Below are 27,288 nucleotides of genomic sequence, written 5' to 3'. Positions count from 1 at the left end.
GTTTAGGTTCAGTTCAACACACAGTTCAGATGTTTTTATTGTAATATGTTAAAAAGTGTCATGTTGGGTGGGGTGGGGGGGTTACACAGTTTGCTGTTTTAGGGGCGTGTTGCTTTACAGTTTCAGCTTCCCGCCCAATGTAACAAGGGGGCGGAGCCAAGAGCTCTCACGCTCTGTGTTTGCAACAAACAGGTTGACAGACAGACAGAGAGAAGCTCAGCTAAGATAGTATGAGCATTCAGCCGTACATGTACGAGTCGGACACAGACCAAGCAGAGAGTACAAAATCATTTGTGTCTTTGTATAGTCTTGGTGTACAAGTGCCGAGCTTGTACATCGAGACTAATAACCACACACACTGAATTAACTTTGACACGGCACACCAGACACACTCAGTGACGCGGCAGAAACATGAAGTGTCCCTAACGTCGCGCCACGCATTCCAGAACTCCAAACACAGGCCTTCACCAGGGCAAACACAACTGCGCCGAGCCGCTGACCCGTAGCTCCGCAACCTATTCAGCAACCTATAATTGTGCTAATGCCAGTTCTGAGATGAGCTTTAGTTTTACTTTATCTATCTACAAAATGATAAAATCCCAAATAAAGGTGCATCTGTGGCATGTGTGCTCATAGTTTTGCTCCCATGTGAGATTATTCAAACACATCAAGAAATATTGTAGTCTGTGAAATAGCAGAGAGAATATTGTTGGGGAAAACTGGATTGAATCTACATCTCTCATGAGAAACATAACTCAATGTCAAGTCAAGCTCGTTTCATTGTTTTATTGTTGCAAAGCAACTTTACACATGAAAAAAGCCCTAGGAGATTTGTTTCCATTTATCTCAGAGTGAGTTGTCATTGACAAAGTCATATTTTCATCCACTTCCCCAGAAGAGTCAGGCAGTAGATTTAAAGTATCTGGAGAAAATGTTTATTCAGGAGCCCTTTAACATTAAGCCTTATACAACCGTGCTATAAAAAACAATAATATTGACTATTCTTACACTTCAGTTTACAATTTTTTCAAATAATGCTATAATAGTTTATAATAAAAGTAGAATCTTGGGTGTTTTTATTTGTATCAGTAGCAACATATTAGTTGTACAATTCTGAGATTAATCATTTGTTTGTACACTTAAGTAAAGGAACTTGTGAAATGAGAGTGAAATTTTCCATTTAAAAAAAATATGTTTTTGGCTGAATTGATGCTGTTTGCATTAACAAACTCACATTGATTAAACACAAAACTGAAAAAAAAACTAAATGTCCATAATTGAGATTTTAATTTAACATTAAATGTTATTTACACTAATAAATACAGTATAGACACAAACCGTTAAAAATTTAGGCTAAGAAAGGTTTTATAATGCTTTACATAGACACTTTTTATGCTTTTGAATCTTACAGTTACAAAAATACAGTTGTGAAATATTGTTAGAACTTTAGATTTAGTTTAAAATATTTTAAAACAGGGGTCACCAATCTCAGTCCTGGAGGGCCGGTGTCCCTGCATGGTTTAGCTCCAACTTGCCTTGGATGGCCAGCCTGGATGTTTCGAGTATACCAAGTAAGACCTTGATTAGCTTGTTCAGGTGTGTTTGATTAGGGTTGGAACAAAAATCTGCAGGACACCGGCCCTCCAGGAACAAGTTTGGTGACCACTGTTTTAAAATGTTAATTGATCTTTTTTGCAGACATCATCCTGGTGTTTATCACATGTCCTTCAGAGGTCACTGTAGTATCCTGATTTGAAATTTTTTTGTGTGAAAACTGAAACATTTTATTCGATAAATGTTCTAAGTATGAGTTTCTCGAAAAAATATGTGATCTCAAACACTTTTTAATTGGGGTGTTTATACCGGCCTGACCTCACGTTACCTTATGTGGAAACATAACTATTTTACGTTTTGTCAATTTGTGGCTAAATTATTTACCAGTTCAGTCCTACAAAAATGTACAACTTTTAAAAGCAGGTGTGTGGCACCAAACCCCACCTATAACATCCACCCCCCCTGGACTTTGCAAGTGGAAAAACAGAACGCTTTACTAGGGAGAAAACAGTTAAACATCTGCAGCACGAGGATAAAGAACAATCCTTCTCTAATCTGCCTTTTCTCTTTCTCTCTTTGGTGGATACCGTGCTGTACATTCCACTGAAGACATCCATTAGCCTACATAATTGATTTTGTTTGATAAGGGCAAAGATTTGTTTCAAAACTATTTCTAAATTCAGTTCTAATTTCCAGCAAACAAATAAATGAACAATAATAAGGAAGTGTGGTCAAAAACTTAGTTACATCCAAACACACGTCCTATTCTTGTGCCCCATATGGTTCAAAACCTGACAGGTGGACAAATAAGCTTGTTTTTAATAAAACAAATATAAAAATGCATTTAATAAATAATACTGCTTATAATAATAATAATAATATTACACAAAAGCAAGTTGTCGTGAATAAACTGAAAAAAGCCCCCTGAGATGAAGAAGGCATTGAGGCAGAGGTTTTTATATTTATGTAGAAAATAAACATTTTTGTAACATTTCAATCCTTTAATTCTTTTTCGTTTGTAAAGATATTTACGTGTCTCTGCACAGCCTGTGTATATTAAGCAATGTGTAAGTGAAGCGCATAACTAACGCGCTCTGCGCTGGACTACCTGCTTTCAGCTGGTCTATTGAACAGTATATTTTAGTTCCTCAAAATAGCAATGCCCCAACAATGTGCCTTAGCACACCTTTTTTTCTAGACCGGAACACCCATGAGGGCACAAATGAATTTGCTATTTAAACAGCGTGGAGGAAAACGGAAAAATTAGGATTGCACTGGTCTGAAAATAGCAACACGTCGCGGCAAACATGTATTGCACCTTTTCGCACCTTTGTTTTTTTGACCTGTAAATTAAAATATATATATATTAAATGAATAAAGACAAGACACTGGTGTGCATCCTAAATGAAGCATGGATGCATGCAGCAGTTGTGAGTGATGTATTTCTTGCAGTCTCCAATATTGACTGAGTGACAGTGACTCTGCAGCGCAGATGAGGAGGAGATGTGGGCTCAAGCACTTGTCTGAAACATGTGCTCCATAGCAAGAGTTTGACTCCAAGTGCCACATGATCTGAAAATACAGTACACCGACAACACGGCAGTTCTTTTTTTCAAATTGAGACCACATTTGCAGACATTGATTATTGACCCATCTGCTTACTAAAAGAGCTGCACGTCACTGATTCTTGATCACAGGGTAATCTTTCCTTCTTTTTTTTACTTGAATGTCCATGATCTGCAATAGTGGGATCAGATCTCACACATGCTTTGAATGGGACATGATCAGCTCATCTCCAGATAATGTGCTGCTCTCCACAGCTCAGGCTTTCAGTGAGATGTGCGTCAAACCTCATAAACTGCTCTCATGGCGCTCTCAGCTGTTACTCAGCACCAGCTGGCTGAAGTTCAGGCCCAGCCGTGAGCCTCCCGCTGTGGATGGGTGTATACAGTGAGGTCGAGGGCTCTTTTTTTTTCGTCAGTGGTCTCCACCCTGGATCCCTGCCCTGACCCCCTTTGGGAATCTTCCCAATTATTGCGTCAAAGTGGGATTATGCAACTCACCCAAGCTAATGCTGTAGCTCAAGGGTGTGGAGAGAGAGAGTGCGTGTGAGTTATTGATGTGTTTCATGTGTTTTAGCGGAGTTGTTCAAAGACATTATTATTGATTGTATGCACTGAAGTGCAATGATGTAGTGTCACATTATTAATTAGTAAGACCTGTTATAACGTCGTTCCAGCATTATGGATGTGACATTTGCAGCAAAAACTTAAAGAGAAAGTATAAATGTTAACAACAACCCAGGCCCTAAGAAAAATGTAGCCCGATATACATTTCCCAGGACATTTTTCATTTCCCAAACATTTTTTGCAGTTATTGCTTTTGTGAAGAGGCCGGTGTGTATGCTTTTTAAGGTGTCAAATTTCTCTTGTCAGTCCCATTCGTGCCTGCTGTTTTCTCACGTAAATCCACCAGAGGCCGGTGTCAACTGACTGACTGACTGACTGACCGACCGATCCTCACCATACCTGCCAACACTCCAGTTTTCCCGGCAATTTCACCCCCTTCCCCCGGTCCTCAGGAGTTTGGTGCAATCTGTTCCTCCCCCAGATTGTGACTATTCCGATGCATAGGACAGACCAGGCAACCCTTCAAATGGCTCTGCTCCCAACCCCCCACCCCCACACACACTTTTCGTTTTTTTAAGCCTCTGTAAAGTCATTGAAGGCTTCTGGAAACAGATATACATCGTTTCCCCACCCCCTCAGTCTCCCGGATTTTAAGAGACAAATGTTGGGAGGTATGATCCAAACCCCTTCCCTAAACCCAACCGATAGTGTTTTAAAAACCACAGATTGACCAGCTAGAGCGAAAAGCAACAGTGTCATACCGCCCTGTATAATTCATTGTAAAGGGACATGACACCCCCCACTTTCAGTTCAGGTCTACCTCAGAATTTTTTCAAAAGATGCATCATAATGGGCGTGGCGACTTCGTGAGCAAGGGGCAGGAGTGGGCGTGGCCAGCAGGGGAGAAGGAGGGAAGCGAACAACTGTCAGTTAGCTCACAAATTGGGACGCAAACCATGAAGAGACGCATGATTTCATAGTTTACAAAGTTAAAATGCAAAGAAATAAACAGTAATTTAATGCCCTGCATTCATTCATACATTTTCTTGTCAGCTTAGTCCCTTTATTAATCCGGGGTCGCCACAGCGGAATGAACCTCCAACTTATCCAGCAAGTTTTTATGCAGCGGATGCCCTTCCAGCCGCAACCCATCTCTGGGAAACATCCACACACACATTCACACACACACTTATACATTATGGAAAATTTAGTCTTTTTTTTGCCCTTTGTTTGTTTTACCTGTTTCTGGAACTGTTCTTCACTGGACTCAAACCCCACTGTCGTGGTCAACTCTGCTCTGTGTCTGCCTCCTCAAAGCTGTCCAAATGGAGGTAAGCGATCACCTCGTAAGCGCGAAAAGGAATGGCGTTGTACCGCCCCGTAGCATTCATGTTAAAGACGAAATGCAGCCATACATAGCTTCAACTACATAATTCGCGATCTCCAGAAAAATATACAGGGCTACATTTTCAGAATGAGCCTATGTTGCATATAACACACTTTGTAGAAATGCTGTGAATTAAACTGGACTACCCAAAAGAAACAATGCTAATCAAAAGGAAAAGAGTTGGCTCTCTTTAGAACAAAAGTAATTGATATTATTTTATTTGACATTTTTGCGTTTATGAGGAAAAAGCTTTATTATGGATGTGACACCTCTCCGTTATGATTGTGACAGATGTGAAATTGGCACTTGTGTGACTTTTTTGGTAAATCGAATATAATTGTTTGAAAACTTTGACAGAGACATTTGCAAGCTTTTTTTTTTTACAGAACTGTTAATTACAAGCCCAAGAAATGGTTTCATTATTTTGCTAAAAACTTGATTTTTTACGGGAAGGTTGACATTTGCATGGAATTGTTCTAAAACAAACAAAACAATTGCTTCTATTCCTGAAGGTTCTGTTATGTTAGTGAAATTTTAAGTGCATTTTATAAAAAGTTGATTGTCTATTTTAAGCTTGAAACAAGGCTCTGAATTGCTACCCCTTTTTTTGCAAAAACCAATGTATTCAAATGTTATAACTTTTCAGTTCCATAAATTATTTTAAATGAAACAAATTTAACATAATTTAAACATACATTGTTTTTCTTTCTTTTTTTGACAAACATATGCTGAAATGTCACTGCAAAGAGATTGGTGCAGGCGACAAACAGCATCGACAACAAACAAACAAACAAACAAACAAACAAACAAACAAACAAACAAACAAGGCGAGTTCCTACATGCACAGAAAGACTGGACAGGACTAACACTTTGTGAAGTTACATCAACAAAACTCAACTTTGTGTGTGTATAAGACAGGTGATTATAAAGTTCAGGTAAACAGTCCATGATGGTGTTCCAGCTGTGTGTGAGTAATTAAGTTTGATGTGGTACTGTTGTGTGTGTGAGTTGCATGATAGGATGTGTAGTTCATTTCGGAAGCAGATGTGTAGTTCGCAAGACAATAAATGTTTTCCAGCGATCTGTAAGGATTAGATCTCTGGTGATTGTGACGATTATGATACCTTTGATTGTTATTCTATTATTAAATTATCTACCTTCTAAGTTAGTGCTTTAGAAAACTATATAAAAATGTATTTTATTTAAAGAAATAACTTGTGTAATTATAAATGTGTTACACTTATAAATATTTTCTGTCTCTGGTCCACTCAACCCGCATCTACTCTTTTCATCCACTAATATTTATGAAGATGTAACCTCACGTGTAGTTCGTTGGGAAACAGTATCCCACGCAGAATCCTTGGATGCATGCATCAAATTTCAGCAACAGTACTTCAGCAATGGTATACCTATTATATACTAACAATGTTGACCTTATTCTGCGATGTGGAAGTGGCTCGTACTTTCAGCTGTTTTAGAACTTCTGATTCAGTTTTCTATGAGAGAAATGACTAGGAAAAATAAACGGTCAAACTACTTGCTGTATAAACAAGTGTGTTGACTATAGAAAAGAATAAGGTCAGTAGTATGAGTCGCATGGTTCTGGCAAATACAGTTGGTATTCCATGTATTTAGAAAATCTGTATACTATGCACAGCATACATAGTATGGCATAATACCAAAATAGTATGGCAGTTCTTATCGAATTCACATCCAATATGCAATGTATTGTGGGCAATATTAGTGGTTAGAGTATAGACGATTCTACACTTTCTACCAGAAAAAGTAAACTATCCGGGAACCTTTGGCATACACTTTTCAACATACTATGGTTTGGGACATATGAATTCTATCTTGTACTATTTTGCAACACAGGCTGATTGTGATTACGTACCTCGTATACATTTCTGTAGAGCCTGAATTATGTAGCCAGAGCTGCGTATGGCTGCATTTCTTCTTTAAAATGAAATCTATGGGGCGGTACGCCGCCACCAACGGCTTCTGTTTCTTTTTGCGCTCACCAGCTGACCGCTTACCTCCATGTGAATGGCTTTTCCGCGGTCACTAGTTTGCCCAGTGGCTCGCCACGTACAGTACGTCAGCAGACTTGTGATGTGGAGCAGAGTTTACCCTGACAACAGGGTTCGAGTTCAGCAAAAAAAGCAGGTAAAACCAAAACAAAAGGCAAAAAAAAAATAAAATAAACAAGTAAATAACAGAGTGAGAACGTGGCAAAAATCAGGCGGCATAGAGGGCTTTTTTTTCTGGATTGCTTTTGAAGACACTGTCGGTTGGGTTCAGGGAGGGGGTGTTTGGGGGTATTGGACGGTAAGTCAGTCAGTGGACAGCAGCCTCTGTTGCATTTTTGCGAGACAGGCAGGCATAAATGGCACTCATGAGAGAAATTTGTGATTTGAAAAGTGTACACACACTCTCTGGTAGATTCATGAGAACAAAAACTGCAAAAACAATGTAGCTCCTGGGATGTATTTCGCACTCTTTAGAAATGTATACAGGGGTACGTATCTATGAGGAGCCTGGGTTGCTATTTCAAAATGATAGTATGCCAATTAGAATGCAACAGTTATGTCATTGATACCCTACATCTATTTTTTCATTTTTATTTTATTCCTTTCCTTTTCAAATTAGTATTGATTTACTTATTTGCAAAATTATTAGTTCATTAATTTAAAATTAATGTTTAGGATCCCATTTATTAGTGCATTTTTGCACTGTAACCCATGTCACAATGTCTTTAAAATTAGTTTTCATTTAATTGAAAGCACATTGTTAATTCATCCTGATAATTTTGAATAAATGTGTCACAATAATAATAATAATAATATGGTTGAAATTTTAAATATAAATAGCTCTTTTTGTGCAGACTATTGTCCGCTTCTTGCCCTTCCTAAAGTTCAACTTTGACCCCTAAAAGGTGACTGCAGGAAGTGTCTGTGTGCGTGTGTGTGTGTGTGTGTGTGTGTGTGTGCGTGTGTGTGTGTGTGTGTGTGTGCGTGTGTGTGTGCGCGTGTGTGTATGTGTGTGCGCGCGTGCACATCTCTATTCTCTATTCAGTTTCTGAATAGGCATGTTGGCTGTCGCCTGACCTTTACCGAGGACGTCAGAATGCTGGACCGCTGCAGATAAGCAGATCTGTAATTGTGTGTCTTATCCCGCTGTGTGAATGTACTTTGAAGGAAATGAGTTGTTTATAATATGAGACGATTTTTTTTTTCCGTACGAGTTAAAGAGACTTATGGATGCAGAGTGGTATTTTTGTGTTTTCATACAGATCAAGATAAAAAAAAAAACTTGTCATGTTGCTTTCTGTTAACTTTTGTTAGCAGACATTTAAAACTTACAGACTTTCTCTTCAAGGATCAACAATTATTATGGTGTTAACTGTTTAAAAAAAACACAGGCTCATTCTGAAAATGTAGCCCTATATACATTTCTGGAGATCACAAATTATGTAGCCAGAACTTTGTACAGCTGCATTTCGTCTCTAAAATGAATGTTCTTTTTCACGCTTACCAGCTCACCGCTTACCTTTAGATGGATTGCTTTCCAGCTGTTACCAGTTTGCTCAGTAGTTGTTTGTTCACTCGCCATGTACGTTGGCAGACTTGAGATGCAGTGAGGAGTTGACCACGACATTCCAGAAGGCGGGTAAGACAAAAACAGAAGCCAAAAAATAAAATTAATGGGCAAATAACAGGGTGAGATTGTGGTAAAACAATTTAAGCAACTATTGGTTGGATTTAGGGAGTGGGTGGGCGAGTCCATTGGTGCTTTTTATACACAATTGGTTGAGTTTAGGGAAGTGGGTGGATGGGTCAATCAGTACTTTTTAAAACACTATTGGTTGGCTTTAGGGAAGGAGGAGGGTGGGTCAGTCGATCAGTCAGTCTGTCAGTCAGTCAGTCGACATCGGCCTCTGGTGCATTTATATGAGAACAGCTGGTGTGAATGGCACTCGTGAGAGTAATTTGAGATCTCAAAAAGCGTATGCATCGGCCTCTGGTGGATTCATGAAAACAAAAACTGCAAGAAACATACCTGCTGGGCTGTATTTGGCACTCACCAGAAATGTATTGAGCCTTGGTTGGTAAAAAAAACTATTGTAAAACAAATTTATATTAGTTACAACTCTGGATGCTTAGGGAATGTAGATGTGGTTATTGAAAATGTATATAAATACATTTCTCATCAGTTCTTTTTTTTGTTGCACATTTCAGAAGGAAGTTCACTGAAACTAAAGTGGCAGAGCACACCCTGTTTCTTTTCATTGCCTTCAAAAAACTTAATAACTGTGAGAATATATATATGAATATATGTATGAATATATGTATGAATATATATATATATATATATATATATATATATATATATATATATATATATATATATATATATATATATATATATATATATATATATATATATATATGAAGTCAGAATTATTAGCCCCCTTTGAAGTTTTTTTTCTTTTTTAAATATTTTTCAAATGATGTTTATCTGATAATATTTTTTCTTCTGGAGAAAGTCTTATTTGTTTTATTTTGGCTAGAATAAAAGCCGTTTTTCATTTTTTAAACACCATTTTAAGGTCAAAATTATTAGCCCCTTTAAGTTATATATTTTTTCGATAGTCTACAGAACAAACCATCATCAAACAATAACTTGCCTAATTAGTCTTACCTGCCTGATTAACCTAATTAACCTAGTTAAGCCTTTAAATGTCACTTTAAGCTGTAAAAAAAAGTGTCTTGAAAAATATCTAGTAAAATATTATTTAATGTCATCATCGCAGGGAGAAAAAACAAATTAGTTTTTAGAAATGAGTTTTATGTTTAGAAATGTGTTGAAAAAAGCTTCTTTCGGTTAAACAGAAATTGGGGAAAAAAGAAACAGAGGTGGGGTGGGTTAATAATTCAGGGCGGCTAATAATTCTGACTTCAACTGTAAATAACTTGCTACTCTTGATTACATTTTTTATAGTTATGATTTTTCTGTAACATTAGGGCCTTATTTGTGTCTGTGTGAAGAGGATGAGCCATTGTACAAGCTCTGCCAGAACTTTCTGTTTCAATAGGAAACGCATCAACACCGGCAAGGAAAGTACTTATCAAGCCAGATGGTTTCATGTGGCCTTGAAATCATCTGCAGAAAACCTTTCCCAGCAAACAATCTTGTGTTTAATAGATGTGTAATAGACATCTAAACGTCGACAGCTTGACTAAAACAAAGCTAAACTTGAGCTGTCAATGAAAATCTTATAGACGTCTAAGAATAGCCCAAAACTAGACTAGTCATCAAATAGATGGATTAGACAGATTTTATATGAGTAGCCATTAATTTCTATTTATTTGATGACTAGTCTAGTCTTAGCGTATTCTTAGATGTCTATTAGATTTTCACTGACACAAATTTAGTCTTTGTTTAACCAAGACGACTATGTTTAGACGTCTATTAGATATCTCTTAGACATCGTTTAGAAACAAAAAAAATGCTTGCTGGGTTTAGTCTTTTCACTCACCAGTTTCTTTCCACAGGTTTCATTTGACTACATTGTATTCATCTTCCTACTGCTAATGCCTGCTGTAAACCTAATTAACATTGTCACTCTTTTTTTGTAAAAAAAGAGGAACTTTCAGTCTCTTTATCTGTTGTGTTCACTCGTGGGCTTTGGGTGTTGCTCTTTGGCAGGTGAAACAGACAGTTAAGATCTCTGTTTCAGCGCAGAGGGAGGACAGATGAGCGTGACATAACACAATAGTGGACACACACACACACACACACACACACACATGCACTCCCCCATACCAGAACAGCTGTGTGAAGGAGTGGTCTCTGCTTCTCCCATGCAGGGAAAAAAAGAGAGCGAGGGAGGGACTGAAGTGATAGAGGAAAACACTCTTGAAAACTCCACATGGTAAAGTTCAGCTTCAGAGAGAGAGAAAAGTGGACGAACAGAAGGAGTGCAGGAGAAGTGTGCAGTGCTGTTTGTTCAGTCCTAGCCTGGGTTTTATTTCTGTGCCTGTCGTTGATTTGAGTTGGGTTTTCTGGAGGGATTGTGTGTGGTGGATCATGCAGGGCAAGGCTGGACGAGCCGCCCGTAAGGATGCAGTGTGTGAAACACCTCAGCAGGGCAGGACTCTTGGGGAGATGGAGGATGGGGACACAGCAATGCCTGTTGGGGTGAGTCTCTTATGTGGACATAAAAAAAAACAAAAAAACATGTTTAGTATGTCTGTGGTTGTTGAGGCTAGACTTAAAAGTTAGACTGTCAGAAAAATAACAATTTGTATTGGTAGGCAGTGCCTGTACTTTTGTCTTAAAAAGTGCATTTTAGTAGCTTGGAGAAGTAATATGTAGCCTTAAGGTACTGTTGCAAACTTTTATGGGTAAATAAGGTACAAAGATCATCAATGCTGACATTTTTTTCAAGGATTACTAAACTTCTTCTTTATGACAGTTACACAGAATAGTCAATTCAATTTAAATATGAAATGTAAGACTAAAACTACACAAAGAAAAAAAAGAAATGATATATTAACAGAATAAAGTTTAGATTCAAATTAAGATTAAATGCAACAGGTTTATTTTACTGCTTTAGTAATATTTTAGTTTTATTAATTGTTTAAATTAGTTGTATTTTTCTCTTAATATATCTCTTTTTTCTCTTTTATATATTTTTTGCATTATTACTTTTGAACATCTCACGGCCGATTTGTTGAATACAGTACATAGTGTACATATATATACAGTTGAAGTCAGAATTATTAGCCCCCCTTTACATTTCTTTTTCTTTTTAAAATTTTTCCCAAATTATGTTAAAACGAGCAAGGAAATTTTCACAGAATGTCTGCTAATATTTTTTCTTGTGGAGAGAGTTTTATTTGTTTTATTTTGGCTAGAATAAAAACTTTTAAAAAATGTAAGGTTAAAATTATTAGCCCCTTTAAGCTATGTGTTTTTTCTAAAGTCTACAGAACAAACCATTGTTATACAATAACTTGCCTAATTACCCTAATCTGCCTAGTTAACCTAATAACATAGTTTAGCCTTTAAATATCACTTTAAGCTGTATAGAAGTGTCTTGAAAAATATCTAGTCAAATAGTATTTACTGTCATCATAGCAAAGATAAAATAAATCAGTTATTAGAAATGAGTTATTAAAACTGCTATGTTCAGAAATGTTTTAAAAATATGTTCTCTCCGTTAAACAGAAATCGGGGGGAAAAATAAACAGGGGGGCTAATAATTCAGGGGGCTAATAATTCTGACTTCAACTATATATACACTTAATCTTTTTTTTTTTTTGAGATGTATATAACTTTTATTTTTGTTTCAGGTACCAAAAATATTGTAGTTTTATGTTTTTTTTTGTTTTAGTTAGTGTAAGAACCCTGTTTTGTAAGATTATTCAGATTGAGTAAATTTCCTTCCAAATACCATTATTGTAAAACAGACTACAGTGGCCAAGAGAGCTTAACATTCTGGAATTTAAGAAAACACATGCAATTACAAAAAACGGCAACAAACACTTTCAAATAGCTTTGAACACAGTGGAAATGTTTTGAGGGGACCCAAAAACGTGACAGACGTGGCTATTTAGGTTATGGTTATTTTGGCTACTAAAATACAAAAGACAAAGAAATCAGAATGTTATAATAAACAAATAAACAAAAAAACTCACCTTTTAAAGATCACCTACAATTTCACTGAGCTATTTTTTTTTAAAATAGTCACAGCACAGCAGCTTCCATCACATTTTGGGTTCACCTGAAACATTGTGTTTCCAATGCATCACAATTTCATAAATTGTTTGCTCTGGGAGAAAGTGCAGTTTTTTTATGTGTTTGCGTTGTGAGGATTTGCAGCACATGTGCTTTCAAATGGATGAAGATCTTTCCTTAATTTGCTGGCATTTTTTTGTAAGTTTTTTGTAAGTTGTTTTTTTAAAGCTGTTTATTAATAGATTTTTTTTTGCAGTGTGGTGCAAGGAATTTGAGTGAGAAATGCGCTTAGCTATCTTTTAAATGAAGTTAGGTACTAGCTCAAAACATTACAAGCTCAAGATATTTTCATAATGTTTAAAAATGTAATGCAGACAAGATTTTAGAGTCACCCTATAAATAAAAAAAGACATGCAAATACACCAAAAGTGTGTGTGTGAGGTAGTGATGTGTGCTTTCATAGCTATTGCACCTGTGTTGTCGGACACCCCCTTTAATTGGCCCATAGTGAAGCTCAGATCAGCTCACAAAGTCTCTCTTCAAAAACCTTCCTGATTTATTGAACTCCAGAATGAAGTTGTGTGTGGCTGTCTGTGTCTGTACAGCGCTGTGTGTCCGTGAGTCTGTAGGGAATCAGAGCGGGAGAACGAGGATTTACAGCGCAGTTAAACAGCGAGCGGCGTCTGCTTTTACCTTAAGATCCTCCCTCCACCCGAAGGGAGAGAGACACTTTAATGACATTCCCTTTCCCCTCCTCTTCCTCCTGCTTGACATTTGACACAACACATTTCTGCAGTCCTGCACACATAAACACATGTGTGTGTGTCTGTGTGTGCAAATGAGTGCACCAGACGTTTGTTAGGATGTTCTCCAAAAATAAGTGTCAAAAATTACATCTTTTAAATGCTGTACATCTGTGTGTGTGTGTGTGTGTGTGTGTGTGTGTGTGTGTGTGTGGCATATCAGGACTCAAATGTGTATGACATGGGTATTACAAGGAATTTAGTTATAGTTTGTATAATATAAAAACAATGGACGCCTATGGTATGTCCCCGCAATTCACAAAGACATAATGTGTGTGTGCGCGGGTAGATGAGTTTGCCAGAAGTTTGCTAGGATGTTCTCCAAAAATAAGCATCAACGTCTTCCAAGTGCTGCGTGTGTGTGTGTGTGTGTGTGTGTGTGTGTGTTTGTGACATATTATGACATATTGTGTATAATGACATGGGTGTTACAAGGAGATGAATTATGAGGACATTGCTGATGTCTCCAATTTTTAAAAAGCTTATAAATAATACAGAACAAGTAAAACTCTACTCAGTTTCCTGAAATACAGTTTGTGCAGTATAAAACAATGGACACGGATGGAATGTCCCCATAATTCACAAAAACAAACTTTTTGTCTGTGCATGTGCTTTTTTTGTGTGTGGAACTGAGTGTGCCAGAAGTTTGATGTTCTCCAAAACTAAGAATCAACGTCTTCCAAGTGGTGTGTGTGAGTGTGTGTGTGTGTGTGTGTGTGTGTGTGTGTGTGTGTGTGTGTGTGTGTGTGTGTGTGTGTGTGTGTGTGAGGGAATTTTTGTAACATATCAGGACACAAACGTGTATAATGCCATAGGTATTGAATTATGAGGACATCGCTGATGTCTCTATTTTTCAAAAGGCTTATAATACAGAAAAATAAAGGGAATAGAAAATACAGTTTGTATAAGATAAAAACAATGGATGCTATGACATGTCCCCGCAACTCACAAAACGCAAATTGTGTGGGTGCAAGAGCTTTTGTGTGTGAGCATGCCAGAAGTTTGTCAGAATGTTGTCCCAAACTAGCATCAACGTCTTCAAGTGCTGTATATCTGTGTGTGTGTGTGTGTGTGTGTGTGTGTGTGTGTGTGTGAGTGTGTGTTTTCATGACATATTAGGACTTAAATGTATATAATGATAAATGAATTATTCAGATGATTTATAGTTTGTATAATATAAAACAATGATTATGGTATGTCACAACAAATAAAAAAAAAAATGTGTTTGTGTGTGTACGTGTTTCTGTGACATATCAGGACACAAATCTGAATAACGACATTGGTTTGACACAGGTATTACAAAAAGGAGGTGAAATATGAGGACATTGGTGACGTCCTCATTTCTCAAAATGCTTATAAATCCTACAGAATGAGTTTAATCATGGAGTAAAGCTGCACACAGTCTCCTGTGATGGTTGGGTTTAGGGGTGAGGGCAATACAATATATGGTTTGGACAGTATAAAATGAATGGAAACCTATGTAATGTCCCCACTTTTCACAAAAACAAAGAAAAAAAAACCCTAACCCATGTGTGTGTGTGTGACGGAAGTTTGTTAGAATGTTCTCTAAAAATAAGCATCAATGTCTTCCAAGTTCCGTGTGTGTGTGTGTGTGTGTGTGTGTGTGTGTGTGTGTGTGTGTGTGTGTGTGTGTGCGTGTGCATGTGCATGTGTGTGTGTGTCTGTGTGTTTAAATGACTGTGCCAGGACTTGGTGAATTGCTAATTAATCTCATATTGTATTCATTAGTAGGTGTTTGTGTTGGCTGTGTTGAGTGACCTGAGGGAATCGCGGTTCAGCTTGGCTGTTGGCGTTTAGACTGGCACATTGGCAGCTTGTGTTGCCAGATTATTGACTTTTTTCACTTTAGTTTAGGTCACAATCCACTGTATTATTAAACCAATAGCTAACACTACTAGCGTAATAAACTACTAATTACCTGGTTAGTAATAGTAAGGTAGAGGTTGGGTTTTGGTTTTGGGTAGGGTTAGGGATGGAGAATAGGATCATACTTCATAACTACTGATGATCAGTTAATATCCTAATAATAGTCAGGTTATAAGACAGTAGTTAATAGCATTAATCGTGACCTTAACTATAGTGTTAAAGAAGTTTCTCTTCAAACTCTTCACTTTGACTGACTGCTTCTTAATGAAGTCTAAAGAATAGTAAATGGTCACTTGACTGCAGTTAATGAATACGCTGAGCAGTTGAATAAATCTTCTAAACCTAGATGTGATGTGATATTTAGCAGACTTTTCTAATGTTTTCCTCAGCAGGGAGTCCCCGTCAACACAAGAGAAATGGATTACAGCCAAGAAAGTCTCTACAGACACAATGCAATGCACTCATACACACACACAAACTCACACACACAGGTTTAAGCCAACTGGATTTATATATTCATTCAGTTTCCTTCGGCTCAGTTTCTTTATTCATCTGGGGTCGCCACAGAGGAATGAACCGCCAACTTATCCAGCATATGTTTTACACAGTGGATGCCCTTCCAGCTGCAACCTAGTACTAGGGTACTGGGAAACATCCATACACACTCATTCACACAAATACACTACGGCCAGTTAAGTTTATTCAATTCATTAATAGCGCATATCTTTGGAATGTGGGGGAAACCAGAGGATACGGAGGAAACCCACGCGAACACAGAAAGAACATGCAAACTCCACACAGAAATTCCACCTGGCCCAGTTGGCACTCGAACCAGCGACCTTCCTGCTGTGACACGGCAGTGCTAACCACTGAGCCACCATGCCACCCTGGATATATATATATTGTTTGTCAAATACTTAAAATTGTATAACTTAAAATATATTAAAACTTACAAATATAACTAATTGCTTCAGGTAATTTCAGGGATAGTTCAAGAATGAAAGTTCTTTCATCATATGCTGACCCTTTGTTTAAGACCTATTTGAGTTTCTGTTTGGTTGCTGGGACAAACTGACTTCTAAAGTATTTGTTTTTTTCCTCAGCAACCATCATTCTTCAGAATATCTTCTTTTGTGTTCAACAGAAGACAGTAACTCATAAAAAATGGGGTGTAAAAATCCCATGAGGGATTTTTTTTTACTTTGTCTTTTAAAATAAAAGGAAAAAAATGATTGGGTGACGCAGTGGTAGTGCTGCTGCCTCACAGCAAGAAGGTCGCTGGTTCGAGCCTCGGCTGGCTCAGTTGGCATTTCTTTGTAGAGTTTGTTTGTAGTGTTTGTGTGTGAATGAGTGTGTAGGGATGTTTCCCAGAGATGGGTTGCAGCTGGAAGGGCATCTGCTGCGTGAAATAAATGTGCTGGATAAGTTTGCAGTTCATTCCGCTGTGGTGATCCCGGATTAGTAATGGGACTAATTTGAAAAGAAAATGAATGAATGAATGAATAAAGGATTGACGTACATTATGATGAATTCAATAAATGAGGATTAATTAATGGGTCAGATCATTTCATATCAAATATTAAATATAAATCTATCAGTCAGTTTCGCCTGTAAAGTTTAAAGAACTTAAAGTTTAGAGAGTATTTCCTCTAGTATGTTCTTAAAATGTCTTGATTTGTGAATATTGACTTTAATATTGTGTAAATTTATTTACCAATTTAATATTTTAATAAAAAAAAATGTAAGCTCAATTTTTACTGTTTAAACCAGGGGTGCCCAATCCTATTCCTGGTCATCTACCTACCTGCAGAGTTCAGCTGAAACCTTGATCAAACACACCTGTCGGTAATTACCAAGCGCTCCTCCAGATCCTACTTAGTTGGTTTAGTTGTGTTTGAATAGGGTTGTAGCTGAAATCTGTAGGAAGGTAGATCTCCAGGAGCAGGATTGGGCACCCCTGGTTTAAACCAACCAGCTCATTCTGAAAATATAGCCCTATATACATTTCTGGAGATTGCGAATTATATAGCCAGAAATACGTATGACTGCAATTTGTCTTTAAAATGAATGCTACGGGGCGGTATGACACTGTACCTTATTGCACTTACCAGCTGACCGCTTAACTCTGTATGGACAGCTTTCCCACTGTTAATTGTCCAGTTAGCTTACCATGTATGTCGGCTGAATTAAGACGCAGAGAGGAGTTGAACCATGATGATGAGGTTCGAGTCAGGCGTAAAACGGTTCCAGAAACCAGGTAAGACAAAAACAAAAGCGAAAAAATAAAATAAACAAGTAAACTGCAGGGCGAGAATGTGGTAAAAATCAGCCAAAGGATTTTTTCTCTGGATTGCTTTTTAAAACTATGATTTGGGTTTAGAGAAGTGTGTGTGTGGGTCAGTCTGTGCTTTTGAAAAAAACACTATCGGTTGGGTTTAAGAAAGGAGGAGGGTGGGTCAGTAAATCGGTCAGTCAGTTAGTCAGTGGACAGTGGGCTCTGGTGGATTTCTGTGTGAACAGCAGGAGCGAATGGCACTCGTGAGAGAAATTTAAGATCTGAAAAAACGTACACTGTGGCCTTTAGTGGATTTGCGAAAGCAAAAACTGCAAAAAAAAAAAAAACTGCAAAAAAAAAACTTGCTCCTGTAACGTATTTGGCGCTCTCCAGAAATTTATATAGTGGTACTTTTTCAGAATGAGCCTGGCTTGGTAACAACAGAGTTAAATGTATGAAATGAATTATTTTGGTTTAACAGAACTATTGTAATATTCAAATAACCATTCAACAAATCTCAATGAAATCTAGATTGTTGATTGTGATCTATTGTTTTCTTCAGACCAGAGTGTATTTTGTGACTGTTGAATGCTGATATTGATATTGCTGATAACTTTTTTTTAAAGGACACTATTTTCGAAGAAACACTTGATGTATTACGTAAACATTTGATAATTGTAATTGATAATATAAGCATGTGATTCTGCAGTTGCAAAGAATGTTTTTATTTTATCTACTGACGTTTCTCCCTGTATTTAATCAAAGTCACTTGACTGTCTACTGGTGCATGAAATAGATCAGAGATTGACATCGCAATATTAAATGTGTTTACACTGACATATTGCAAATGTTGTGTTTAATAAATGCTCAGCTGATAGTTTAAACACATTTCAGAGATGGTTGTGGCAAAGAGCCTTATGAAAGTGTGTGTGTGCTGGACAGGAAATAAAGCTCTCCAGAGGCTGCAGTCTTTCCATCATATATTAGCCAGTAAGTGCCTGAGTCAGAGTCCGGTCTCTCTGTGCTGTGTGTCCCCAGCGATGATGTCACAATGCACATTGTAAGCGAGACCCATTCGCCGGTCTCTATTGGGTGATGCACAGTTTTGGCGCTGAGCATAGCCAATCATAGCAGGGATTATGGGAAGCTGTGTGTGAACTGCCTGGTACAGTTCAACACAACACTCATTCACAACTCTCCTCTCTCTTACACAGTAACAAACAAAACAAAGTGTGTGTGTGTGTATGCACAAAGACATTGGTGTTTGTCTTTGGTTTCAGTTGATGTTGTCATATCATAGAATGTGTTGTGTTTCAAGTTTTGCATAATTTGAACTGCTCTATTTCATAAATTTAGATCGACTGTGAGGATCCAGCCTTTAACTAAGCAGTGGATCTGCATAAATTATAATTACTTACAAGCAAAAATAAATTAATAAACAGCGCTTATTGGTTTTCTGCAGACTCTAACAGTATTTAAGAAGAGAAATTGAACAATCAAACGTTAAATAACATGGTCATCATTGTATAAATAATTTTTTAAAATAATATATTTAATTGTATCTTTAAGTTTTAATCTTTAATAAATAATTTAATCATGCAGTGTGACTTTTGCAGACCCACATATTGCGATATTGATGCTTAAATCATATATTGTCCTAATTTGAAGTCCTTAAAATCATTATTTCTTCTAGTTTGCTCTTGTTAAACTTAAGCACATGTATGCTTGTGTGTTTGTCTCCAGGTGAAACCCAAAGTGATTGAGCCGCTGGACTACGAGAATGTTCTCGTCCAGAGGAAAACTCAGATACTCAGCGATGTCCTCAGAGACATGCTTCAGTTTCCCATCGATGACTTCCAGGTAGGAACGTCAGTTCATCTCTCAAACCATCTGCTCTCCCATCAGTCTTCATTCCTCCATTCCTCCTTCTCATTCCTGTCATTGTTTTCTGTTCTCTTCTTGTCACACCCACACTGCGATTTCCTCTAAAGTGTTATTTTTTCAGCGTGATTCTGAGAGCTGAATAATGAGTAACCTGTGCAGATGTGAGTTTTCTCAGTCTCTCAGTGGCTCGTCTTAGGTTTGCTTCCTCCCTGGGCTCACTAGTCAAACATCTCTCGTCTTCCCTCAAATAGCATTAGAGTAACAGTGTCTCAGGGGATCTCTCGAACTGCTTCCCTGAATGAAACCGTCTCGTTGTTTTCCTTTAGAAATGGGTGTGTATGCTGGAGATTATTGTTATGGGATGTGGTTTATGGGGAACAGAAACATGAAAACTGCGTTGTGCAAACAGCTGCCTGCTTAGCCGAAACCAAACATTCGTAACTCAATTATAAGATTAGTGTTCGGAAATTAGACTATAAATTTGATTATCGTGTCTAAATCTAAATGTAAAACTCTAAATCATCAAAAGAATTCGTAATCTCAAATAAAAATCTTGTTATTGTCAAGCCAGAAGTATGGAATGATTGGCTGTCCATTTTTGTAAATGTGTATTTAGGAAATGTAATGTATATTGGTCATATTCCTTTGCGGCCGGAAGTGCATCCGCTGCATAAAACATATTCCGGAGTAGTTGGTGGTTCATTCCACTGGGGCAACCTCTGATAAATAAGGGACTAAGCTGAAGGAAAATGAATTGTTTACCACTGAGTTTTACTTGAAGCACAGTGTTCATTCTAATTATAGTTCATTCAATAATCATATTGAGATGTTAGACTCTGAAGTCTGTTTACTAGCCTTGACTGGATCGGGCATGACTTCATACACTGCTGAAGAGCCGTGGAAGATTGTAAATATATACTGTGTGTGTGTGTGTGTGTGTGTGTGTGTGTGTGTGTGTGTGTGTGTGTGTTACATATTCCTGCTTCTGGCAATAAGGTGGAAAAAAAAGATGTGTGTGTTTGTGTGTGTGCGTGTGTGTGTGTGTGTGTGAAAAGTGTCCCTTTAATTATGTCAAATTATTACAGTGCATTATGTAAAATATAAATTAACTTATATATATATATATATATATATATATATATATATATATATATATATATATATATATATATATATATATATATATATATATATATATATATATATATATATATTATATATATATTTATACACTGTATGTCAATCCCCCCCCCCCTAAAAAAATATTCATTTTCCTGACAAATTTAGCCAGCAATTTTTTTTGGACCGGAAATGACACAAGCTCCTCCCAAAAGAGGATAAGATGACGTACACGAGGCACCATTGTGGGAAAAAAAACGAAATGATATATAAATGTGTGTGTGCGTGTGTGCACGTGTGTGTGTGTGTGCGTGTGTGTGCGTGTGTGTGTGTGTGTGTGTGTGTGTGTGTGTGTGTGTGTGTGTGTGTGTGTGTGTGTGTGCATTTATTTAATCAAAAATAAAAAACAGTGACGATACGTAATATCGTATGTAATATTAATAAATTATAATAAATTAAATTAAGTGTATTCTTTCAGAAAATCGTATATTAAGCTGATTTGACACATTTACTATAAATATCAAAGGTTATCAAGTTATTTCTGGTTTATTTCATGAACAGAATGTAAAAAAACAGCTACTATTTCAAATAAAAAGCTTTTGTACTGTACAATATACTGTATATTGTCAGTTCAATCAATTTACGCATACGTGCTGTAACTCCCTGTCCCCCCCCCCATTTTCTGTTTAACTGGTAGATTCTTTTCAGCACATTTCTAAACATAACAGTTTGTTCTGTAGACTATCGAAAAAATATATAGTTTAAAGGGGCTAATAATTTTGACCTTAAAATGGTTATTAAAAATGAAAACTTCTTTTATTCTAGCAGAAATAAAAAATAAGACTTTCTCCTGAAGAAAAAATATTATCAGACATACTGTGAAAATTTCCTTGCTCTGTTAAACATCATTTGGGAAATATTTAAAAAAGAAAAAAAAAATCAATAATAATAATAATTCTGACTCCAACTGTAAATACAAAAACTTTCTAATAAAATCATATTTACAGTTTATTTATCACTAATTTATAAATAAATCAAAATATTTAATATAAACGTAACTAAATATAATAAGAAATTCACATTTTACAGTTATATACTGTATGTAAGATAAAAAAAAAACACCAAACACTGAAATCCTCCTTTTTGTTTGCAGTCCAGCATTGTTAGTTTTATTGCTGCAAGAAATGTCCAAATTTACTCTGACACATCTTTTATAAATGTTCCAGTGCTTCCTAATACATCAATGATTTCCACATGTATCTGTGTAGATCTCCACACTGAAGCGTCAGGGCCGGACTCTATACTCGTCAGTACCAGATGGAGCAGATAAGAGAGCCAGCAGCCTGCTCGTCCAGGAGGTAAGAACAACATGACCAACAAAAAAAGAGGATGAATGGATGAATTGCGTTTGTACATGTTGTCTATATTGTTTCAGGACATGAGTCATTAAATGAATTATGCAAATCAGGTTGCAAACATTACTCAAAAAATTGTAGTTCCTCTTCAAAGGCTATTTGCATCATTCAAATGCCACACTATTTTGCATCGCTCTATTTAAAGGTAGGTTTTGAGAGGAAGCAGTGGAAGACCACAGTTTGGCATAATGTACCCAGACTGTAAATCATCTCTTAAAAATGCAGTGGAGCGAGTCTCTGGATATATGCCTGGTTACGGTTCTCTTCTCCAGTATTTGATCATCAATTGATGAATTACTGCAGTCATGATCAGAAAATGCACACAAACATCTTGCTTCCCAGGTAAAAGGGAATGCTTTTGGAAAATTCTGAAACATTCCTTAGAACTTGTGTAAATGTTACAATATAACATTGCTGGCAGCCAGCTCTCTGCAACTATCACATGATCGCCCACTGAAGCTAAGCAGGTCAGTACCTGGATGGGAAAGCTAGGTTGCTGCCGGAAGTTGTGTCAGTGAGACTAGCAGGGGGCGGGTGTTAGAGCTGCACGATTCTGGCTAAAATGAGAATTGCAATTTTTTTGCTTAAAATAAAGACCACGATTCTCTCACGATTCTGTAGATGTAAAATAAATTTTAATATGAGATTATTGTTTTTTTCTCAAACATATGGTAAAACAACAATATTAATATTATGTGTAGGTCTCCTGGATATTATGTGTAGGTGTACTGGTCTCTATACATAATTATATTCTACTTATAATAATTCTGATGTTGAGTTATGTTTGAGATATAGGCCTATGGTTGCAATCTGTCATTGAGAACATTATTAGACCAATTAATTTACTGGTAAAATCTACATTATATAGGCTAGAGTAGTTATACTGACACTTTAAACATTTATTTGCATGCACAACTGTGTGTTTGCAATGAAAGAAAAAACATCAAATGCTTGTCGCAGTCATAACTCTAAAACGCGATATGATTATTTAAATGACGTGCACGCTTTTGGTTTTATTTTCACTGCTAAGGGCTGTTCATATTTCGCAGCTCTCAAACAATCACTCTGGGCCACAAACTGAATATTATTTACAACTTTATTAGCTGTTACTCGCAGCATATGCAGGTTCTGTTCACTAAAGTAGACGCTCGTAGACATAATTAACTAATAATGGGTTAACAAGGAGGGTGGGACTAGACAATAGATGACAAGACAAGAGACAACACAAGCCATGTGCTCACATAAAACGAGGCAAGAACTCGCAGCCAATGAGAGAACTCATTAACCACGCGTTCACAATAACAGGACAAGACTGAAGCACGTGGCCACAATGTAAACACAGAGCCACATTCTTGGACAACACAAATAGACGCAAGACACGAGCACACGATAAATAAAACACCTCACTGTGAGCTCACACATAAGCAGCGCGCATGTTTCATCTCAGCGCCAACCGAAACCAAAACCAACCAGAATGGGATGCTGAGAATGAAACAGCGCGATGCCGACAGAACAAAACACAAACATGAGTGCGTGTCCTAAGCATACACAGACCCCGCACCAGCATCAAGCAAGAGCGCGCACAATCTGCGCACACTCACGACGACGTGCACACAGAGACACACACAATGACAGAAAACAGAAAACTCGAGCCGAGCACAACAGGACAGGACAAAACAGAGCTAGAGTCCAGACTCTGCCACCAACACAAGAATTTACAAGACAGAACCCTTATACTCTGATATAAACAATAACTGATAAACATTTAAAGAAAGACCTAATGTGAACTTGTTAATCATCATCAACTTCTTTGTCCACATAAAATTGTCTTTTTAAAAATATTTTTTTTATCACCTGATAGGAATTGCACTACCCATGATTCTACACACACACACACACACAAGAAAAAAAAATCACCAATCAGAAAGTCACAATGAGAATAAAAAAGCAATTAGTATAAATAAGGTCAATAAAGCAAAATTAGGATATCTTAACAGGAACTGTCAACAGGTGAGACTAGTTTCAAAAGAAGCCCCTCAATAATTGACTCTACACGTGTAGGTAGCTTTGTTAATACCGTACTTGTGTGTGAGGTCTGGGTCAGGTTGGGGTTGTGTTCATATCACGAGTGTTGGGTGTCGTCAGCGAAGAGCGTAAAACGATACTTCCTCTCACTAAAGAGCTCAATGACATCATCAAGTGCAGCTGGGTTTGAGCCAGGCACTTTTCCAGAGCTCGCAAATCAAAACATCTGCCCTGCACAGTCATGTGCATGACTCCTCCGGTCAGAACAACACCAGTCCCGAACAATTGCTCTGCTGCAAACCAGTTCTTGGAAACAACTGCGTCTCACATGAAGTATGTGCAATTGAAAAATACTTGGCATGCTGTAAATCAAGAGAAATTGTCATTTTGGTTTATAAAAGTTGTAATTAAATGTGATCCACAAGGGGCAGCAAACAAGATGAGCTGCCAAAGCACTTTTTTTTCTGTGAAGTTTTGTTATGACATCATCAGCGCAAGTGGTTTAGTTGTCTAAATGCGGTTTGTATTTGTATCAAAAAAAAAAAGAAGAAACTTTAAAATACTAGATTAGACAAGTATCACCATTATTACTAGTAAAAATCTAGTTCTTGTTTACAGTTTGTGTTATTGTTTATGTTTAACTTAATAAATTAAATTGAATACAATTTTATGTTAAATGTTAAAAGCATCAAGGTAAGTAAATGAAGACAGAATTCCCATTGTTTGCAGGCTATTTCTCTAATTTCTTTGAATTTTTTATTAATATGAAAGTAATTTGTTTAGTGAAGACTCAAAAAAATTATTATTGCTACTTATTTATAGGTCCTATGAAATAAAAATAAAAATTGTAGATGTTAGTTTCATTTATATGTTCATCACATTGCGCCTGCAGTTAAAGTTTCAAACTCACAGTGATCTAACAAACTTTTTATCAATAATTTTTCCGCAATTGACAGCAAAAACGAACATAGAAGCATTGTCTGATTGACAAGCAGCACCTACATGTGTTTAAAAGAATCTAAAATGCCAAAATGAGATGAATTTATCTGTATTTTTAGCTTTTCGCTTGTACTGTCAAAACACCTCTCAAAATGCTTTTTTGGACATTACATATTTCTACATATGTGCATTACCGTAACATATTTTATTCAAGAACATTTGAGCTGGTTTAATTAGTTAATGTTTTTAAAATAAAATCAGTTGTTCACTGTATAAAAAATATAAAATTTTTAAATATTTATATAGAATATATAATAATAAAATATTTTCTATAGAATATTGGTTATCGGCTTCAAATCTTAAGATTTATTGGTTATCGATATCGACCAAAAAATTCACATCGGTGCATCGCTAATGTTTTTTATCTATTTCAGTTTTGTAATCTTTAACCTTAAACTTAAAACGAGATGTTTGGCTACTATTAAGGATAAACACTTGAATGCTTAGTTCAGAAAGCTCTTAAATCTGCTTTGTCAACTCATCTACTTTCTCGCTCTCTTCCTCTTTCTCTCCATTAATTGGATTTGAAATAAGAATGAGAAAGCCGTTTTGGGTTTTAGAGGCTTTTAGTTTCATCTTATCCCTTGAAGAACTGCTGAGGACTGAATGCTCGTGCTGCCAACAAAGCAGACAGAATTGAATCTGCTTTAATGTAATGCCCAGTGGATGTATTAGTGTCTGTTTGTGGTGCAGTGTGGTGACAGCTTTAACAGCGATTAGCGCAGGGATACAGTTCATGCCATGCAATGAGGAAATTATCTTCTAAGAAGCTGTTGTCACAGATTGGTGTGGAAAACATGATGCTTATTATTAGATTACTGGCAGTGTATTCGCTTTTTTGTGATTTTGGGTGTGTGTGTGTGTGTAGTTATAGGAGAGATCTACTTAAATTTATTCTTATTTTTACAGTGCATCAAGACATACAACTCAGACTGGCATGTGGTGAACTACAAATATGAGGATTATTCTGGAGACTTCCGCCAACTTCCAAAGTAAGGATTGCAAGACCACTAAAACAAGTACAAATTGAATGCAAGAATGTGCCAAGTGCAAATGACCTCTTAGAAGTACTGGGCGACTATTACATCATCAAGCTGATATATTGGCTAGAGTTCTAATAAACATTTAAATAAACGTTACAGTTTACTTTTAGTTGTTACTTTCTTGAAATTAATCATAATAATGTATTTAAAATCTGCATACTTTTCTTGCATACCAGGTCTGTTTGTCTGGTTTTAAGAAAAAAACTCATAACAATAGCTCTTAGATGTTTTCAGCAAAAGTAGATTCATTTTACTTACAAAAATGTTCAATACACCAGCAGACACAAGATGTCAACATGACGTCAGATTGATGTTGTACCACAATGTCGCGGGGGATGTTGCATTTTTTTTGGAAATGAAAATGGGTTTGACGTCACAGCTCATCGTCAGGCTGATATCAGCGTCTAATGATGTTACGACTTGACGTTGTGTGAACGTTACCACTATAACGTCTATAAGGCGTTGGATTTTGGTTGCCATATCTCATGAATAAATGTCAATATTTGACTTCAACATAACTATGGTTTAAGATGTTGTCTCGACATTAGATTGTGGTCACTTTCCAACACAATCTAAAATCAACCAAATTTCAACGTCATTTAACATCGTTATTGGACGTCAACATAACGTCTTTAGACACTGGCTAGATGTCACCTGGCGTCACAACCCAAATCTAACTTAATATTAACATCCCTGCTAGGATAATTCTCTAAAGCAGTGGTTCCCAAAGTGTAGGTTGGGACCCGACAGCGGGACAATGACAAGGGGTCGCTTGGTGTATTTAAAAGTCAATAAAATTTTATTAAACTACTTGAATTGCAATATTTTAACCAGTGGTTTGCAAGCTACTTGAAAAATGTAGTGAGCTAAGCTATTAGCTGCTCTACTTAAAATGTAGCTTAACTACACTAAAAGCTACCCCCTGGGAAATGTAGCAAGCTAAGCTAAAAGCTACAAGGCAAAAGTAGCTTAGCTACATCCAAGCTATTTTTGCAATTTTTATTTTGAAATCAAAGCTACTTAAA

General features: G+C 36.8%; 2 protein-coding genes across 21 annotated transcripts in view; one reads left to right on the top strand and one right to left on the bottom strand.

Annotated features, from left to right (window-relative positions):
- stk24b (serine/threonine kinase 24b (STE20 homolog, yeast)) overlaps positions 1-27,288 on the bottom strand; it is an 835,587-nt gene that overhangs the window by 591,038 nt on the left and 217,261 nt on the right. The gene's annotated exons all lie outside the window — the stretch shown is intronic.
- Positions 1-27,288, top strand: part of dock9b (dedicator of cytokinesis 9b) — a 182,308-nt gene that overhangs the window by 53,013 nt on the left and 102,007 nt on the right. For 13 of the 20 annotated variants that reach the window (XM_087256670.1, XM_087256666.1, XM_087256668.1 and 10 more), the window contains exons 2-4: positions 19,522-19,638; positions 22,050-22,139; positions 26,130-26,212. In XM_087256670.1, the coding sequence (XP_087112796.1) occupies positions 19,522-19,638; positions 22,050-22,139; positions 26,130-26,212 (290 nt within the window). Of the gene's footprint in view, positions 1-10,972; positions 11,272-19,521; positions 19,639-22,049; positions 22,140-26,129; positions 26,213-27,288 lie in introns of those variants that run through there. The other 7 variants (XM_087256671.1, XM_087256667.1, XM_087256669.1 and 4 more) reach the window with 1 other exon arrangement.

This window comes from Danio rerio, chromosome 6 (genome assembly GCF_052040795.2).
Source record: "Danio rerio strain M-AB ecotype USA chromosome 6, GRCz13ab, whole genome shotgun sequence".
Taxonomy (NCBI): domain Eukaryota; kingdom Metazoa; phylum Chordata; class Actinopteri; order Cypriniformes; family Danionidae; genus Danio; species Danio rerio.
Note: the sequence above shows the minus strand (reverse complement) of the source record. Positions and strands in the feature narration are given on the sequence as shown.